The sequence below is a fragment of the Eleutherodactylus coqui genome, chromosome 9, assembly GCF_035609145.1.
Source record: "Eleutherodactylus coqui strain aEleCoq1 chromosome 9, aEleCoq1.hap1, whole genome shotgun sequence".
NCBI lineage: Eukaryota > Metazoa > Chordata > Amphibia > Anura > Eleutherodactylidae > Eleutherodactylus > Eleutherodactylus coqui.
This window is the reverse complement of record NC_089845.1, coordinates 124450998-124468345: the sequence shown is the minus strand read 5'-3', so window position 1 is coordinate 124468345 and position 17348 is coordinate 124450998. Positions and strand designations below refer to the sequence as shown.

The window sequence follows — 17348 nt, the reverse complement described above, 5'->3', positions numbered from 1 at the left end:
ATAGGAGGCAGTATTATAATAGTTATATTCTTGTACATAGGAGCAGTATTATAGTAGTTATATTCTTGTACATAGGGGGCAGTATTATAGCAGTTATATTCTTGTACATAGGGGCAGTATTATAGTAGTTATATTCTTGTACATAGGGGGCAGTATTATAGTAGTTATATTCTTGTACATAGGGGACAGTATTATAGTAGTTATATTCTTGTACATAGGGGCAGTATTATAGTAGTTATATTCTTGTACATAGGGGACAGTATTATAGTAGTTCTATTCTTGTACATAGGGGACAGTATTATAGTAGTTATATTCTTGTACATAGGAGGCAGTATTATAATAGTTATATTCTTGTACATAGGAGCAGTATTATAGTAGTTATATTCTTGTACATAGGGGGCAGTATTATAGCAGTTATATTCTTGTACATAGGGGCAGTATTATAGTAGTTATATTCTTGTACATAGGGGGCAGTATTATAGTAGTTCTATTCTTGTACATAGGGGACAGTAATATAGTAGTTATATTCTTGTACATAGGGGCAGTATTATAGTAGTTATATTCTTGTATATAGAGGGCAGCATTATAGTGGTTATATTCTTGTACATAGGGGCAGTATTATAGTAGTTATATTCTTGTACATAGGAGCAGTATTATAGTAGTTATATTCTTGTGCATAGGGGGCAGTATTATAGTAGTTATATTCTTGTACATAGGGGGCAGTATTATAGTAGTTCTATTCTTGTACATAGGGGACAGTATTATAGTAGTTATATTCTTGTACATAGGGGCAGTATTATAGTAGTTATATTCTTGTGCATAGGGGCAGTATTATAGTAGTTATATTCTTGTACATAGGGGGCAGTATTATAGCAGTTATATTCTTGTACATAGGGGGCAGTATTATAGTAGTTATATTCTTGTATATAGAGGGCAGTATTATAGTGGTTATATTCTTGTACATAGGGGGCAGTATTATAGTAGTGTTTGACTTTGGTGGGAGATTAGATCAGAGCTGTAATGGCTGCATCTCCTAGACAGTTTATCTATCCTGTTGAATCAGTCTGTAATATCTGACTGAGGTAACTCGTTGATAGAGGGAGATAGTTATACATAGTCAGCAAAGTGAAATATCAGCTGTCATGTAAACCGATCTTACATGAGAGTAGAATAAGGGAGATGTTTAACACCTATGTGGAACGAGTAATAGATGGAGGAGTATACACTAGTGAACTTACAAATGCAGATGGTGCTTTCCTTGTCAAGTTTGAGATAGTAATAGCTACAGGATGACAGATTTGTGTTAATGTCACCTGGCTCACAGGTGTAATCACTGTCTCTATACTATTAGTGTTCACCTGTTGGTGAATTCGTTGGGAGGAATTAATTGCTGCAGTTCTCCATTGATTAGTATGCGCAGCCGTGTATCTAGGTTGTGCATATAAGAGGTTCTGCAGCAGTTTCCTCCTAAGGTGTGACCAGCTTTGAAATAACAGCAGATTCAGGTGGACAGAATTGTGCTAGTACCACCTGGTATATACATGTATCTGCTACTTTCATGCCATGAGTGCGTTCATATAGGGAGAATTTAATCATTGCGGTGGTCTATAAATTGGTATGCGCACCCGTTTATTGGGGATGTGCATTTAATAGACCTCACAGCGAATTTTCTCCTTTTGGTGGCCTTTATTCATGAACCCATCTGAAAATATGGTTTAAATTATAAGGATTAAAAAGAGTAGCAGTCAATAAAGTGTGACTCCGCAGTAGGTACTCCAGTTGGCATATTTGCCCCTCTTTGATAGGTGTTTTCCATCAACATATGAGTGAATGGGAATCAATCATAAATAGTAAGAGAGAACTGGTGTGTTGATATCAGAATACAATAACCGCACAGCAATAGTGTGGGAGGAATATTTAATGAGACATAAGCCAATTGGTATCGACCTGGTTTATTTCTGTGCCTTAACCCCTTCCCGTTGCAGGACGTACATTTACATCCTGGAGCGTCGGGGTATGTATGCAGAGAGGTCACCGGGCGACCTCTTTGCATACAGCGAGGATGTCAGCTGTTTACCACAGCTGACACCCACGGGCAATAGCCGCGATTGGCCGTCTGGCCAATCGCAGCTATTAACCCTTTAAATGCTGCTGTCAATTCCGTACGGCCCCCCTTCCCCGCGGTGAGATCGGGGGAGCCGTGCAGGTGTCATGGCAGCTGCGGGCCTTCTGAAAGGCCTTGATAGGCTGCCTGTCAGAATGCAGTATGACTTAATGCTATAGCATTACGTCATACTGCAGGAGCGATCAAAGTATCGCTGGTTGTAGTCCCCCAGGGGGACTTCAAAGTAAAGTTGATTTTAATTGTAAAAAAAAAAAAAAAAGTAATAAAAGTGTAAATCACACCCCTTTTGACATATAGCGCTGCAAAATAAGTTGGCTCTATACAAATAAAGATTATTATTATTATATCTATAATTAAAAAGTCTAAATAACAAAATAAAAGTACATATTTGGTATCACTGCGTCCGTAAAAGTCCGCTCTATCAAAGTAGCCCATTATTTACCTCGCATGGTGAACATCGTCCAAAAAAAAAGAACGCCAGAAATGCACATTTTCAGTCACCCTGTCTCCCAGAAAAATGCAATAAAAATCCATCAAAAAGTCGTATGTATTCCGAATTGGTACTAAAGGAAACTACAGGACATCCTGCAAAAAATGAGCCCTCGCTCAACTATGTCAACGGAAAAATAAAAAACTTATTGCGCGCAGAAGATGTAGCAGAAAATAATTGACAAAAAATTAAATGTTTTTGAAAAAAAAAAATAAAGAGTAGTACAGCAAAGAAAAACCTATACAAGCTTGGTATCGGAGCAATCGTACCGACCCATAGAATAAAGTTATCGTGTCGCTTTTGTGCGCCGTAAAAACAAGACGCACCGAAAGATGGCGGAATGTCGTTTTGTTTTGTTTTTCTCATTTTACTGCACTTAGAATTTTTTAAAAGTTTTTGAGTACATTACATGGTACTTTAAATAGCACCATTAAAAACTACAACTCGTCCCACAAAAAACAAGCCCTCATACAGCGACGGCGATGGATAAAAAAAGGAGTTCTGATTTTTTTTAAAAGGGGAAAGGAAGAAACTGAAATGGAAAAAAAGGGGTCCGTGTCATGAAGGGGTTAAACAATGATCAGGGTTCTACTACTCCTGTTATTTGGGCATCTGTGAATCTACATTGACCTTTGTGGCACTGATAGATCTCTTACATTTGGGTGGTTTTATTGAAAGGATACAATTAAATACAAACACGGGCCTTCAGGTTTTAAGATTAAGCAGTAAAGGTTATATTTTAGTTTCTAGTTCTTTCCAGGGACTTGAGATTAGATTGTGAGTTCAGGTGGAAACCTGGATTGATATAAATGTAGTGTATGAGCAGAGCTGTAGAATGTATTCGTGCTACATAAATAATTACTAAACCGCTTAATTTTTGTGTTTCATCTGAGTTCGCCCTGCAGTTTTAAGAAGTAACCACTAGATGGCAGTAAAACCTTTTTCTAGTTTGTGCTGTTTGCTTTTTTCCCAATTCCATTGATGGGCTGAAATCTATTTAGTTGCATTATTGGCCATAAGTCCTTGATGTGCCGCTCATAAGAAGGTATTTTTTTCTAAGGATGTAATGTGCCAGTGGGCAGATTAGTTTTGCATGCTGCACTAGATTTCCTGATAGACCTCCTGAGGTCATCTTCTAGTTGCAGCCATAGATGTCATCTATAATTGTGAAAAATGTGACCTGACTGTATGTAATGTTGGCTGTTCGTGGCAGTCAGAAGCAGAGGCAGTGAGAATGGGTTTTCAGTCCGCAGACCGGTATGTAGACGCCAATAAAATAAAGTGGTCTGAAGGCGCAGTTCACTTAACAGCTGTTAGTGCAAATTATTTCTGCAGCCATGGAAAAATGTGAGTCTGCACTATAGGCGGACGGGCAGGCGATCGCAGATTAAATAGTAAGGCATTTTCCCATCATGGCAAGTGGCGGTATATCGGCCGTCTGCTAGGACCCCCGCCGATCCGGAGAATGAAGGGTTTGCGGTGCTGAGGTTTCCCCCTGCACAGCAGCGCTCTGGCCACATTCACATAAATCAACAACCCTTTACTCCGTAATTGGCCGGCTGTGTAATATACAAACAGTCTGGGACCCCCGGAGCGAGAGTCGCACTTTTCCTCAGTGACTTTTCCCGCTCCGAATATTTAGATGAAGTATGAAAGAGACTCCATCGCCTAAAGCAGACATTCCACTAATAGTCTCCTAGTGCTCCGTGTACAAGTCTAATCCGTCAGGAGGGGAGATCACATTCCTTCCTTCTAGGAGGGCTTTAATCTCTTGTGATGGACAACCCTCAGCTATTCTGTAATCATCCCTATGAACCAGGTGCCGGTACGTATGTTGCACCCCTACGCATAGGATTCCTCGTGGCAGCTGGGATCGTGCCATTCATACCCATGCTACAGGAAATACAAGGCGCTGTCAGGAAATGTGACTGGCATTTGGTGGAAGAACACATTAAAATGGGTATTAAGATGTAGTAAGGTCTTTGTAAAATACTTAGATTAGCAGTAAACAGCTGATATTTTCTCCAATGCACCAAAGATATAAAAAAAGTTAAGCCAGTTTGCCCATAAACTTGATTAAAAAGCATGTTATATGTCCACTTTGTATGCAGAGCTCCGTGTCGTCTGCTCCTGCCTTCAGACTCCGTTCCACTCTTTTCTTACGTCTTACTAGCATTCTTTCCATGAGCAAGGCTTATAGGCTAGTGTGGTAATTCTGGTTACCTCGCCCCCTGTGGTCTGTCCCTAATGTTCTGCTGCATCGCTCGGCCTCCTAAGGGACCAATCCATGCAGCGCTATGGGAGAATAGCAAAGTTTAGGTCTTAGAATTAGCAGGCACAAGCTGACCAGGGTTTTGGGATCTCCACCAATCCTGTGCTGTCAGGCGAAGGGGATATGCAAAACAGCCTGTACCATTTGCTTTTATGGATTTGGAATAAAAGAACATCTTTTTACATTGTCTCCTTGTCTGCTGCGGATCTTCTTCACTTATCCAGTGTGCAGCCACGTTCAGGGAGACCTCGTTGACTGACAGGGTGAAGGGTTACTATTGACGAGCGGCTGCACACATCACAGCGGTGGATGCACAGCGGCGCCTGTGATGGCGCTTGGAGCGTCGTTCTTGGACTGTAAATGAGTGGAAACAAGCGTTGTGGACTGATTAATCACAGGACACAGTCTTCTGATCGGATGGCCGCACTTGAGTGTGGCGGTTGCCTGAGGAACAGTTTCTACGTTACTTCATTATCCCAACAGTGAGGTTCGCAGGAGGTTCTGTTGTGGGGTCGGGTGTTTCTACTGGGATGGACTAGGGCCATTGGTTATAGTGAACCCTCAATAGCAATGGGCACAGAGATATTCTGGACAACGTGGAATCGGCTACCTTGTGGCAACACTTTGATACAGCTCCATGTCTCCACCGAGCACCATGTCCACCGCACGCAGTGTTAAGGATTGGTTTTAAGAGCAGAACCTCTGCAAACTTTTTTGGCCCAAAAGTCTGGATCTCAATCCCATCGAGCATCATTGGGATGAACTAGGAAACTATAAAAGATCCTTTTTTATTTGAATTGGCTTGTTTTTCATTACTGACAACCCCCTTAATCTTGTTGCTCCCGAGACCCCCGGCTGTCCACTGTTTTTGCCAGGGACAGTAGCCATCTCCTGATCATTTTCCGTGTAGCAGCCACTGCAAGGAAATGTAGTATTTATGACGGCCATTCAGAATAAAGTGGTATTCCAACACTTTTACACTTGATGACCTGTCCTCCCTCAGGAAAGATCATCAATAGTTGATCGGTGGGGGGCCTGAGTAGTGGACCCCTGCCAATCATCTGATCATCCAGCCCACTGTTATGGAAACCAATGGGAGCGCTGCCTCCTATTACGCTTCCTGCTCCTCATTATGGTCCATACGAAATGTCTGAACGTGACCGCATCGAGGAGCCGGAAATATGTGTAATAAGAGGTAGCGCTCCCATTAATTTCACTGGGAATGAAGCCGCCTATTACACTTCTGGCTTGGACCACAAATTATGGCGTCTGGCTTGCTGCACTGACACAGTGTCAGCCTATCATCTGGGATCAGCGGAGAGGCAGACCCCCGTTGATCAGTTGGTGATGACCTGTCCTACCCTAAAAGTCCATGAACACTACTTTTTATGGCCGTCCATAATATATGGGTGCCCCAAGTTTGTCGGATCAAGAGATGTTGCTTCCTTCTCTGTGGCTGGTGGAGGGTGACATCCATATGCCATAGGAGGATGATGGGACAACCACTTATTGTATCTATAGTTCCATCAATGGGTAGAGTTTTTCATCTTCCGCAAACACCATATTCCCAATGGAGAACTGACATGAGTTGGGCGTCCTGCACTGGCCTATGGCTGCTGCGCCAATTGTATCTGGGATGATTTAGTGACTCCTGCACTGATCAGGGGGTTGGACCCGATGACCCTGGAGGTCCCTTCCAACTCTACCATTCTATGATTCTATGAAATCTTGGAACATGTTGGATGATTTTGCTATAAAGCCAGGTATAGCCGCAGAAGAGTCTCCAGCGCCGGGATGTCTGCCGGCCGTCTGCATCGTGCTCTGTGACGCAGCATTACTTGTGCTAACCACCTACGTCTTCATCTTTCAGATTGTCAGGAAGGCCGTTTACGGGATGTTGCCGAAAAACCTTCACAGGCGAACGCTGATGCTGAGACTGCATATATTTCCTGAAGCGGTGAGTCTGGGGATATGCGTTACCTGCACATGTATCAGTACTGCTTGGACACCAATGGGGAGAGACGTGTGAGTCCAACTGAACCAGGAGAATGAAGTCTTAGGGTGCTGCCCAGAGTTTAACCCCCTTAAGGACGTCCACCGTGTGAGATAAATATTGAGTTACTTTGATAGATCAGACTTTTACGGACGCAGTGATGCCACATATGATTGTTTTTGCTTTGGTTTGTTTGATTGTGTTATAAATATGGGGAAAGGGTTTTTTAAATTATTACCTTTTTTTTTTTCACTTAAACATTCTTTTTAGTCTCCATAGGGGACTTGAACTTACACTCGTTTGATCGCTCCTGCAGTGTAATGTAATACCGGAACATTACATAATACCGCAATCTGAGGCAGCCTTATCAAGCCATGCCACAGGCAGTCTGCATAGGCAACCCTGAGAGCCTTCAGAAAGCCATGGCACACTGGGATCTCATCACGGAGTTGGCTGTTTGAGACCCCCGAACGAGGAATCTAAGTGCCACAGCCAGAATTGGTGGCATTTAAAGGGTTAACAGCCATAATCTGCATTGTATGGAATGGGATCGACCCCCAATTCCACTCCATAAAACCCCGAACCTCCATTATATATCTGTTCTCACATAGAAATAATTTATCGCCTATACACAGAATAGGTGGTCAGCGATTGGTCGCTGGAGGTCCTACTGCTATTGCCCCCAATGATCATGTGAATGGGTTAATATATAACTCGAGCCCACTCCATACATGTTGATCGCTGCAGTTAAATGCCCTGCTTGGCGTTTGGGGGTCCGGTCATGTGACCACAGTGGTTTCTGCAGCGGGTGCTTGGAGGTCTGCATGCTCCGCTTAGGTGAAGGCCACCGTTGCAGAAACTCTTGCAGTTCACCCGTATACCGTACGTCCTCCTTGCCGCCATGTCCTTCTGTTACTAGTTTCCATGCAGGGACCATTATATACGGGGTTATTACAAATGATCTTCCCGGCTTGAATCCCTCAGAACTCCCATTTAATGACATTTGGATACATAAATTTGATATCAATTGAACAGAAATTCAAAAAGTTTCATTTAACGAAACGGTCTACCATAAGGCGGTCCTTAGCAACCAATCACAGCGCAGCTCTCATTTCTTAAGCTGCTGAGGTAAAATAAAAGCTGCGCTGTGGTTGGTTGCTATGGGCAACAAGGACCGTCTTATTGTTGGATACTTTTGCAAAATGAGACCCAAAAAGTTGTATTCTGCCATAGTCGTCACTAGAGGGATATGAGACAAAATGGCTGCGAATGAAGGCAGAAGAGCACTTTGTGTCCTTGATTTTCACGTTTTCCGGTCTGTGTACAGTTAGAGTGCAACCTTATTTTTGAACATACTTTGGTAAAGATCCCCCCCGGTGGGCGCACAGATCGTAAGTGGTGCCCCAGTGCTGAGAAATGGGGGGCATCTGTAAGTGGAAATCACCTGTCCGTCTACCAGTAAGTGAAGAAATAGCACAGCGCGTCCGTACAGGGGTCACATGACGTCCTCAGAAAACCTACCTGCCTACGTGGAGCGTATGAACGACTCCCCCCAAGGTGATGTGTTCTATAACTTGTAGGAAAGCGTACGGCCGCTTCTCTCTCCATGAGGAAACGATCCTGGGGATCTGGTACCTGCACGCTACAGATATGGCTGCTGCCGCAGCTGGAACAAGGAATCGCCGGGTTCATCTTCCAACAGGGCGGGCACCACCCAACCCCTTATCACATGAAGTCAGAAGTGAGCTCAACGGGCGGCTGCCAAACAGATGGATTGGACCGTGCAGGTTGGGACAATAGTGAACTTCTTCCTTGGCCTCCATGTTCCCTGGACCTTACGTCTTGTGATGTTTTCCTCCGGGGGAGTCTTAGTCTGCCCCCCTCTACCCACACACGCCTCACCACCCACCATGTATGACCTCTGATGGGTGAAACATTTTTGAAGTTGTGCAACAGAGCTGCTTGAGTTTCTGTTTCCCTTTATATCACGTTTCTGCATCGGAGTGTCCTTTCTCGGAGTTCTGAGGGCTTCACGTCAGGAAGATCATTTGTACAAGTGAACAAGAGCGAAGGAAATCTGGAAATCCCCGGACGTGCCGAGTCTTGTTCTGCTGTGAACCTTGCTCTAGTCACTGCTAATCCTGCCGGGGCTTCACCTCCCACCAACAAGTAATTATTCGTGCAGACCCTTCAGGGTGTAAAGCTGTGTACACACGTCTGCAACTGCACTGTGAGTCCTAAGAGCCAAAACGTGGGAGCCCAGCCTTTACAACGCCTCTAGCAGCACAATTTAGGGGGATTTTTGGGACTACACTATTGATGGACAGGTGAGGGCCGCCGTCACTTCACTCCACACCAGGCACAGCGCTGTACATTGTTGAGTGGCACTGCCTGGTATCACAGCTCAATCCCACTCACTTGAATGGGGCTGCTCTCAGGCCACTTGACGAATGAACATGACATGACTGGCCTGAGAAGAGCTCACCCCAGCACCGTGGCCTCTTCAATCAGCTGATCGGTGGGGATCCTGAGTAGTGAACCCCCAGCGATCAACTAGTGATGACCTCTCCTAAAGTTATATCCTCAGTAGTTTACGCCTGGAGAACCTCTTGAAGTGCATTATATTCTGCGACTGTAGTGAAGTAATGATGAGAGTTGTCGTTCTGGCGCTGTATAATCGATCACAGTTACTGATCTCCGATTATCTCTTGCAGGAGATTCCAGAAGAAATCTTGAAGAATCTTGTTGAGGAACTTAAACAGCCACGAATCATTCCCAGGAGGCTGAATGAATACTCAAAGGAGGAGATTGAGACTTTCCCCAGACTCTGGATCCCGTACGTATCTTGTAGTGTAGAAGCCATTGTCCTAATTAGGAGGACTCGTTTAAAGGGGTTCTCCAGGACTTTTCCTATTGATGACCTGTCCTCAAGCAGAAAGTACACCAGCGATGTTTCTGCCCAACACTGAGCCTTTTTTTTCAGACAACCCAATCAACTTGATCAGTAAAGTGTTGCCGCGTGGAGAGCTGACATCTTGGATGGATTTAGATTGATCCGTCTTGACGTCTTGTGCTCTCCTTCACTGTGAGGACACCATGGCTGCTACTATCTGCTATGTGAGGGACTGTCCTCAAGATAGTTGATCGATGGAATCCCCGCCAACAGCTTATTCCCTGGCCTGGTCTCGGTGCCAATAGTACTGGAAGTAGATAGAGCTGTCTGTATTGCAGCAGCCCGGTTTAGAACTTCACCCCTAGCTCCCATTGAAGTCAGTGGGAGCTGTGCTTGTGGTTCCAAAACTGGCCACTACAATATGGACAGCGCTATCAGCGTCCAGCACTGTTGGCATCGGGGATCAGTTGATTGGTGGATCCCAAGTGGTGGACTCCCACCTGCTAACTATTGAGGACAGGTTATTGATGGTAAAAGTCCCAGAGAGCCCTGTAATATACTTTGTTTCACTATTTTTTTAGTTGCTCTGTGTGCAGTAAATGAAGACCTTGTTGTTTTAGGTCCGTTCACATTACAGTTATGGCTTTCATTCATATGGGCTTATTCTTGGTCCGTATTCCATGCATATTTTTTGCACACCCAATTTAGACAGTATAAACCCCATTTATTTGCATCAGGGGTATTCAGATATGTGTTTTTTTAAATTTTGTTAATGAGCATAAAAAATTACAGAGTGCTCTACTATGGTGCGTGTCACAGACTGAAATTGGCCATTTAAGTCTATGGTATCATGTAAAAACACAGCAAGTACACAGCTGCGTACGTATTTACAGCGTTTTTATGCATGTTGGCAGATGGTTAAGAAATAGTGACATCAATTTGGCCTTCTTGGGATTCTGTGAATGGAAACAACGTTCTCGGTAAGGGGTCAGAGGAGGATGTCAAGAATTGTTCTGATGCATATGCGCTCCACAGTCAAGAGTAGCCAAATACAACGTGGTGCTGCTACTAACATGTCGAAACACACCACTCGTGTTCTAGCATGGATGGCTATAGCAGTGGACAACCAGTTCCAGCACCATTGCTGTCCGAGAAACAGAAGGACGAGACTCCAGTGGGTAAAAAGGTGCAAAAACTGGATCATCGAGCAGTAAAAAACCATCGCCTGGTCGGTTGAATCCAGATTTGTGTTGCACCGTACTGATGGGAGGTCACAATTTGGCGCAAGCAGCAGGAATCAATTACCTCTTCCTGTCAGCTGATCGGAACATGTCGGGTGGGGGTGGTTACAGATTTTGCACTTGGGTCCAGGAGCTTCATTTCAGGCTTCTGATCAGCACAAATCTCTCTTGCCCTGATAGTTTGCTACAGTGTTTCAGTGCAGACATAATGTAGACTGATGTTCTGGATACAATTTTAGCAAAAATCTTTTGTATTTCAAGATTTCACCATTTTCAGGATCTTAAAACGAAGTCTATCCATAAGTTGCAGAACTTTTCCTTATGTAATGCTCTGACTTTCTGAAAACCGGAATCCCCCCTTATAAAGGAAGGGGTTAAGACGAGTACACCTCTGCGAGCGCCCCGCCTGTAGATTGTCCTGTATTGGTTTAGGCAGCGCTAAGCCGGTCCCTTTATGTCTTGGAGACGTGTTTTTGTTTCCGGCTCATTGCAAAGGATCTCCAAGGTATTTAACTTCCCTGAAAAGCGGCGTATGAAAAGTCTCCACCCTGCGGAGCTCGGGGTCACATGGTGAGGATAATCCAGGGTAATAAATGCCGTTTACTCCCCATTGTCCGGGATTCCGGTCTCACATGTCGTCTCCTTAAGATCTCTTTATATTGCCGCATTTATACTCCGCCGCCGCCTGCTAAAATATAAATGTGCCGCTCAGAATATCCTCAATAGAAATGAATTTCAGACCCTTTTTTTAATCGTTCTAGAAGTTTCAATGTACGTCGGATAGTTAAGCGATGAAAGAATGCTTTGAAGTAAGATGGACATGGCCGGACGCTGCGGTTACGCTTCCCGTCGTCTCGCTGTGCTGGGAGTAAAGCTGGTTGCTCCATAGTCAACTGAGACCATTGAGCGCCCTTTCAGGAACGGTTATTAGTCAAGCTTGAGCTTGGGACAGTACATTGAGATTTATTGGCATGTCATGGGGAGGCTCCGTATGGTCTGAAGACGGACTTACAAGCTTATTTATACCTTTTAGGCATTTTGTTATACTGGACTTCTCGTATTTAAGGGGTATACATGGCCTAGATGAGAAAACCCCGAAGTTCTGTCCCGGGCCGCCTGTCGGAAAGAGTCAAGTGCTTCCGCAGAACTGCCGCCGTAGCTCTCATTGAAGTGAATGGATACAGCACTGTACCAATGCGTAAGCTGTGGCCGGTAGCCATGGCAGCGGTTTCACACCTTGGCTTTGAAAATCGAGATGGAAATACCCCTTTAACCCTTTCCAATCCAATTTGTATCCTGGTTTTCCTAGGGGGTCTTACTCTTTTTCTGCTGTTATACAATGGCGCTATCTGCTGGCTAAAGCCAGTACTGCATGAGGTGACACGTTGGATAGGCTCCGACAGCAGAGAGGCTGGCAATATACAGTAAGAGAACCCCAATGGATGCCTTCCAACATCGGAGCTGTACAGCCTTAAATCCTTATGTCTTTAGACGTCCGACAATGGATTGGAAAGAGTTGATGTAAAATCCATTTGTTTAGGCAGTTGGGGGTTGCTTGAAATCTGTGCATACTTTTGCACTACTGAACGTCTACCATTGATGGACTTGTACTGCATTTCCTCCCAGCACCCACCAGTCTCACGTATGCATCACCTGTATATATTTTTTTACTATTGTAAAACCAAATACTGATAAATATATTACTTTTTTTTTAAATCTGTTCTTATTTTAGGTTTTTTTTTTCATTCTGTTTTCTGTAGACTATTATTGGGGCGGCCATCTTGCCCATGCTGCTCTTGTGAGCATTTAGATATTTGCTTTACGGCAGCAACATGAACCATAGGAACCTGTAGCTTGGAAATGACTTTTATGGGAGAATGTTGTGAGTATGCTCTGTGATCAGTGCAGGGAGGGGGAGGAGGTGAACTATGCACATGACCTGTGTTGTGAATGGTAGATCCTATGTTGTGTGTTTTTATAAACAGTTGTTACCTCTCGCTGTAATCCTGCAATGTCTCATGCTGCTCAAATTAGTCCATGAAGCGAAGAGGGGGAGGGAAAAGAGGCACAGACAGCAATTTACTGTCTCACAGCTACTGAATTCACATCTCCACTTCTCAGTACTGCTGTACACTGTCTTTAATGCTTTTTTCCCCCCTCTGTGCGTACTATAGAGAGATAGCAGGCAGAATCTGCAGTTTTCTGTTGTATATAGGGAATGACAGAGCAGGTAGTCTACACTTGCCAACTTAGAGAGCACTGAGAATTACAGATACAGCCTGCAGATGGGAAAACTAGCGATAAATGCAGGATCCAAGCCATATAATGGCCGATATAGTGTTATTCCTCATGTCCACCCATGGTAGTTTATTCTGAAAAGTCAAGTACACTTTAAACTGTATGGCGGCTATAGGGCATTCCCTCAATATTGAGGGTTCTAATGACTGAACCTCCACTAGATTTTGATAGCATGTCCCTTAATGGGTTTTCTAGTATGCCCCATCTGTATGGTGGATGTCTAATCCCTGGGGACCCCACAATCAGCCAGAGAGGAGCTGGAGTGACTCTGCTGCAGTGACTGGCATAGAGGTCTATACGTGCTGCAGCTCAGTCCTGCTCGCTTGAATGAGGTAAGCTGCACTACCAGGTACTGCAGTGAAGAAGCCACGGCAGTCCAGCGTGAGTGTCTACCTATTTGTTCTTTGCCCGGTGCGGACCCCTGTGATGGATACACTATGATGAAATGTCAGTATCTGCATTTTGCAATATTCCAGCCCCCGTCGCCCCATATTAATATTTCCCAGACATAAACCTATAAACCCCTGTTGTGTTCCGGGCGGCCGCAGCCTTCAAGTTCTCTTTTATAAGGTTTCTTAAACTCTCCAGATCCGCTTCTGTGTATAATCCATTATGTGTCTGTGAGCTGCCAGTAACCCTGGATGATCATAAGAAGCTTCTCCAAGACCGACGACCCTAAACACAGAGATCAAGACATGACATGAGCGCGAACGTCCGGAGGGAATCGGATACAGATGACTGGTGTTACCTGCCGTTTGTCTAGAAGAGCCCAATTATGTCACTTCATCCTCAAGTGTTTCCCTAAGTGCTTTCACAGCAGTAAGTTGTAGGCGACACTCCGGTGTGCGGGGATTACAGGGGAGAGGAGCGGGCTCCGTCTGTTGGCCTCGAAGGTCTCTCCACCCCCAACTACTATTCCCAAATGTCTGCTAGGTAATAAGCCTGAACCAGATGTAGAATTATTCTACTGGCCGAACGTATTCCCTGCATCACAAGGGGGATTACTGCCATATCGCCACTTGGAAAGGAACTCTGGGAAAACCTAGAAAGTTTAGACCAGAGGCAATAGTCTGTGTAAAGCCTCATGTACCGGGCTGTGGCAGAGTTGTAAGAATCCCTTATATAAAGTCCATAGATCCCTGTAGGACCACTGGATTGTTTCTTCCTTTGCTCCCACTGATACCTTGTGCTGCCATAGTAGCTCTTGTTCCTATTAGGCTACTCACACGCAGACAATATTTCTCTGATTTCGGCCTTTTTTCTTTCATAATTTGGATGGAAAGTCCAAGTAAAAAAAAAAATCACAGCATGTCCAATTTCTGTCCGATTCTCAGATGAATTATGACGTGTAGATGTGTGGGGTCCCCGGCCTTTAGACCGCTCACGGACTGGACGTCCGATGCGGGTTGCATCCGGGAATGACTTTAAATTCGTCCGTGTGTCTTACAGGTAATAGTATAGGGGAGCTGCAAAGAATTCTCATTCCCCGCAGCAGCCTTGCTTCTACTATTTACACCACCTGGACTGTCAATGGAGCGGATCTGTTGCAATATGCTGGTCGCCACCTGGTTTCACTTTATTCATACTGTACATAAAGTAGGCTTGTAGTTTTTTTTCTGTTGGGGGGGGGGGGGGGGGGCTGTTACTATAAAGCCATTACTGCTCAGGGGTCATGCTGGGTCGCAGCATCTCAGGGGTTAAATGTGTGGAGGCAGCTTTCTCAGATTACTGCTGATGTAACCCCTCACCCCAGACCGGCGGTTGGACAGACATCTGCTGTACACTAAAGGGAGTGCATCGTCCGAAAACAGACTCTTATATAAGTTTTTATGTTTAACATTGTTTTTTAAGAACTTTTGGGAGATTTGTTTTTTTTCATGATTTTATATTTTGTAAAAAGTCCTAAACTCCTGCAGTTCTCACTCTGACCACTAAGCCTAATAAAGGTCTGACACTTTCTGTGCTGTAGAGAGAACCTCTTATCAGTCATCTCATTATGATCACAGACAGGATTACAGGATCCACCAATTCACAAGAGGGGATGGTCACAGCTCACCTCTTCCTCCTCCCTGCACAGGGCATGCCCACAACTCTCCCATAGAAGTCAACGGTCTTCTCCTGTCCATTGTGTCTACAGCTGTCTAAAAGGAGCTGTAATGTATATCTCTGCAGTAAAGCCAAGATGGCCGCGCCCATAATCATATGCAAACATGTGAAAATAAGAGAGATTAGAAGACGGGATTGTGCTTCTCTATTGGGTTTTAATTAGTAAAAATAATAATTGATCCATTCCCTTTAAATGCTCAGCACTGAGTGTTAAACCGAATACTTGTCTGCAGCTCTGTGGAGAACTAAATGACGGACTCGGCTCTGCTACATCTGTGTATTGTATACTGAGGGTTTGATGCACAGACCTCATACGCTGAGCCCAACCTGTGAAGCTCTAAAGCTGCCCGCAGAGTGAGGCCGTGCCCCAGTATAGATATACCGTCTGTGCAGGAATATTTCCAAGGCCGCTACTCACTGGAGCGATCCCACGGAGGCCGGCGCTTATATTACCGTACATCTGGGATTTGGGAGTTTCCGAAGAAGGAAATGAAATTAGTTTAGATCAAGTGCAGCAAGTTCTTATAGTGAACCTTCAGTAGTGCCCATCGTATGTCTGACACAAGACAGATGTGAGGCCACCCGTGTACAACTATCCAATATACTTTCTACATCACTTCCTGGCAGTTTTCAAGATCTCTGCTTGTTGTCATCCATAGAACCTCTATTGTTGACTTCCAGTGAATGTTCCTCTGCCCTGGTGATACGATGGGCACAGAGGTGCACGGCTCATTCCAAGGTACAACGCTGGTCACTGTACTGCATTGGGACGAGCCCCTTATGACCAATGACAGCAAGCAGAGATCATGAAAGTGTCAAGGTGTGAAATGAAGAGTTCTACAAAGCACTAATAATTATTGAGCATGCGGGTCCCAGCACATGAGCGCTAGTGATTAACCGTTAGATGCCCGGCTGCATCTTCCCTATCTATGTAGCAGTAGTTCATCACAAGGTTCTTAACCCTTTCCAATCCACTGTCTGACATCTAAAGACATTATGATTTAAGGCTGTACAGTTCCGATGTTGAAAGACATCCGTTGGGGTTCTCTTACTGTATATTGCCAGCCTCTCTGCTGTCGGAGCCTATCCAATGTGTCACCTCATGCAGTACTGGCTTTAGCCAGCAGATAGCGCCGTTGTATAATAGCAGAAAATGAATAAGCCCCCTAGGAAAACCAGGATACAAATTGGAAAGGGTTAATCTTACCTGATCATATACTGCCTCTTCTTCCTAAAAATGCTTTTACACAGAATGATTTCATATTCCCGCGATCCAGCAAGAGTCTGAATGATTGTCGTTCAGTGTGAATGTGCGCACCGCCTGAGCGACGAACAAGAAGTCATTCGCTTCTCATTCACCATTCAGTTTCTTCATGCAGAAAACTGTCCGCTGCATCGTTCCATGAATGACTGCATGCTTACTGTGAATGGAGGCGGGCGGGACAGAACCACCCCCGGCCACTCCGCCTCCATTCACCAGCAATGCACAAGGAAGATTATCGCTGGAATGACCAGTCTAACATCTGCTGCCCGACAGGTCATCCCAGGTAAAAGCACCTTTACTTAAGGCCCATTTACACGGAACAATTATCGCTCAAAATTCATCCAAACAAACTAATTTGAGCGACCATTATCGTTCGGTGTGAATGCGAGAGAGAAAAAAATGCTCACTATTTGCTTGCTTGTTGTTATCGCTGACTTTCAGTTGACATGAAGCCTATCGCTGGCTTCTCATTGCGTGTAAACGCTCCCCCTCATCGCTTCACATAGAAAGTAAAGCACTGAGTGAGAAGTCCGCGATCCAGTGATATGTCTTTCAGTGTAAACGCTCTGCACGAGCGCTAACGACCTGAGCGGTGACGTCAGCACTCCTGCAGCCATTTACCCGACTGCCGACCCGTGTAAAAGGGACATTATACTGGTAGCTTTT

General features: G+C 44.6%; 1 protein-coding gene across 1 annotated transcript in view; it reads left to right on the top strand.

Annotated features, from left to right (window-relative positions):
* Positions 1–17348, top strand: part of MRPL13 (mitochondrial ribosomal protein L13) — a 37578-nt gene that overhangs the window by 16856 nt on the left and 3374 nt on the right. The window contains exons 5-6 of the mRNA XM_066578461.1: positions 6758–6844; positions 9595–9716. Of these exons, the coding sequence (XP_066434558.1) occupies positions 6758–6844; positions 9595–9716 (209 nt within the window). The remainder of the gene's footprint in view (positions 1–6757; positions 6845–9594; positions 9717–17348) is intronic.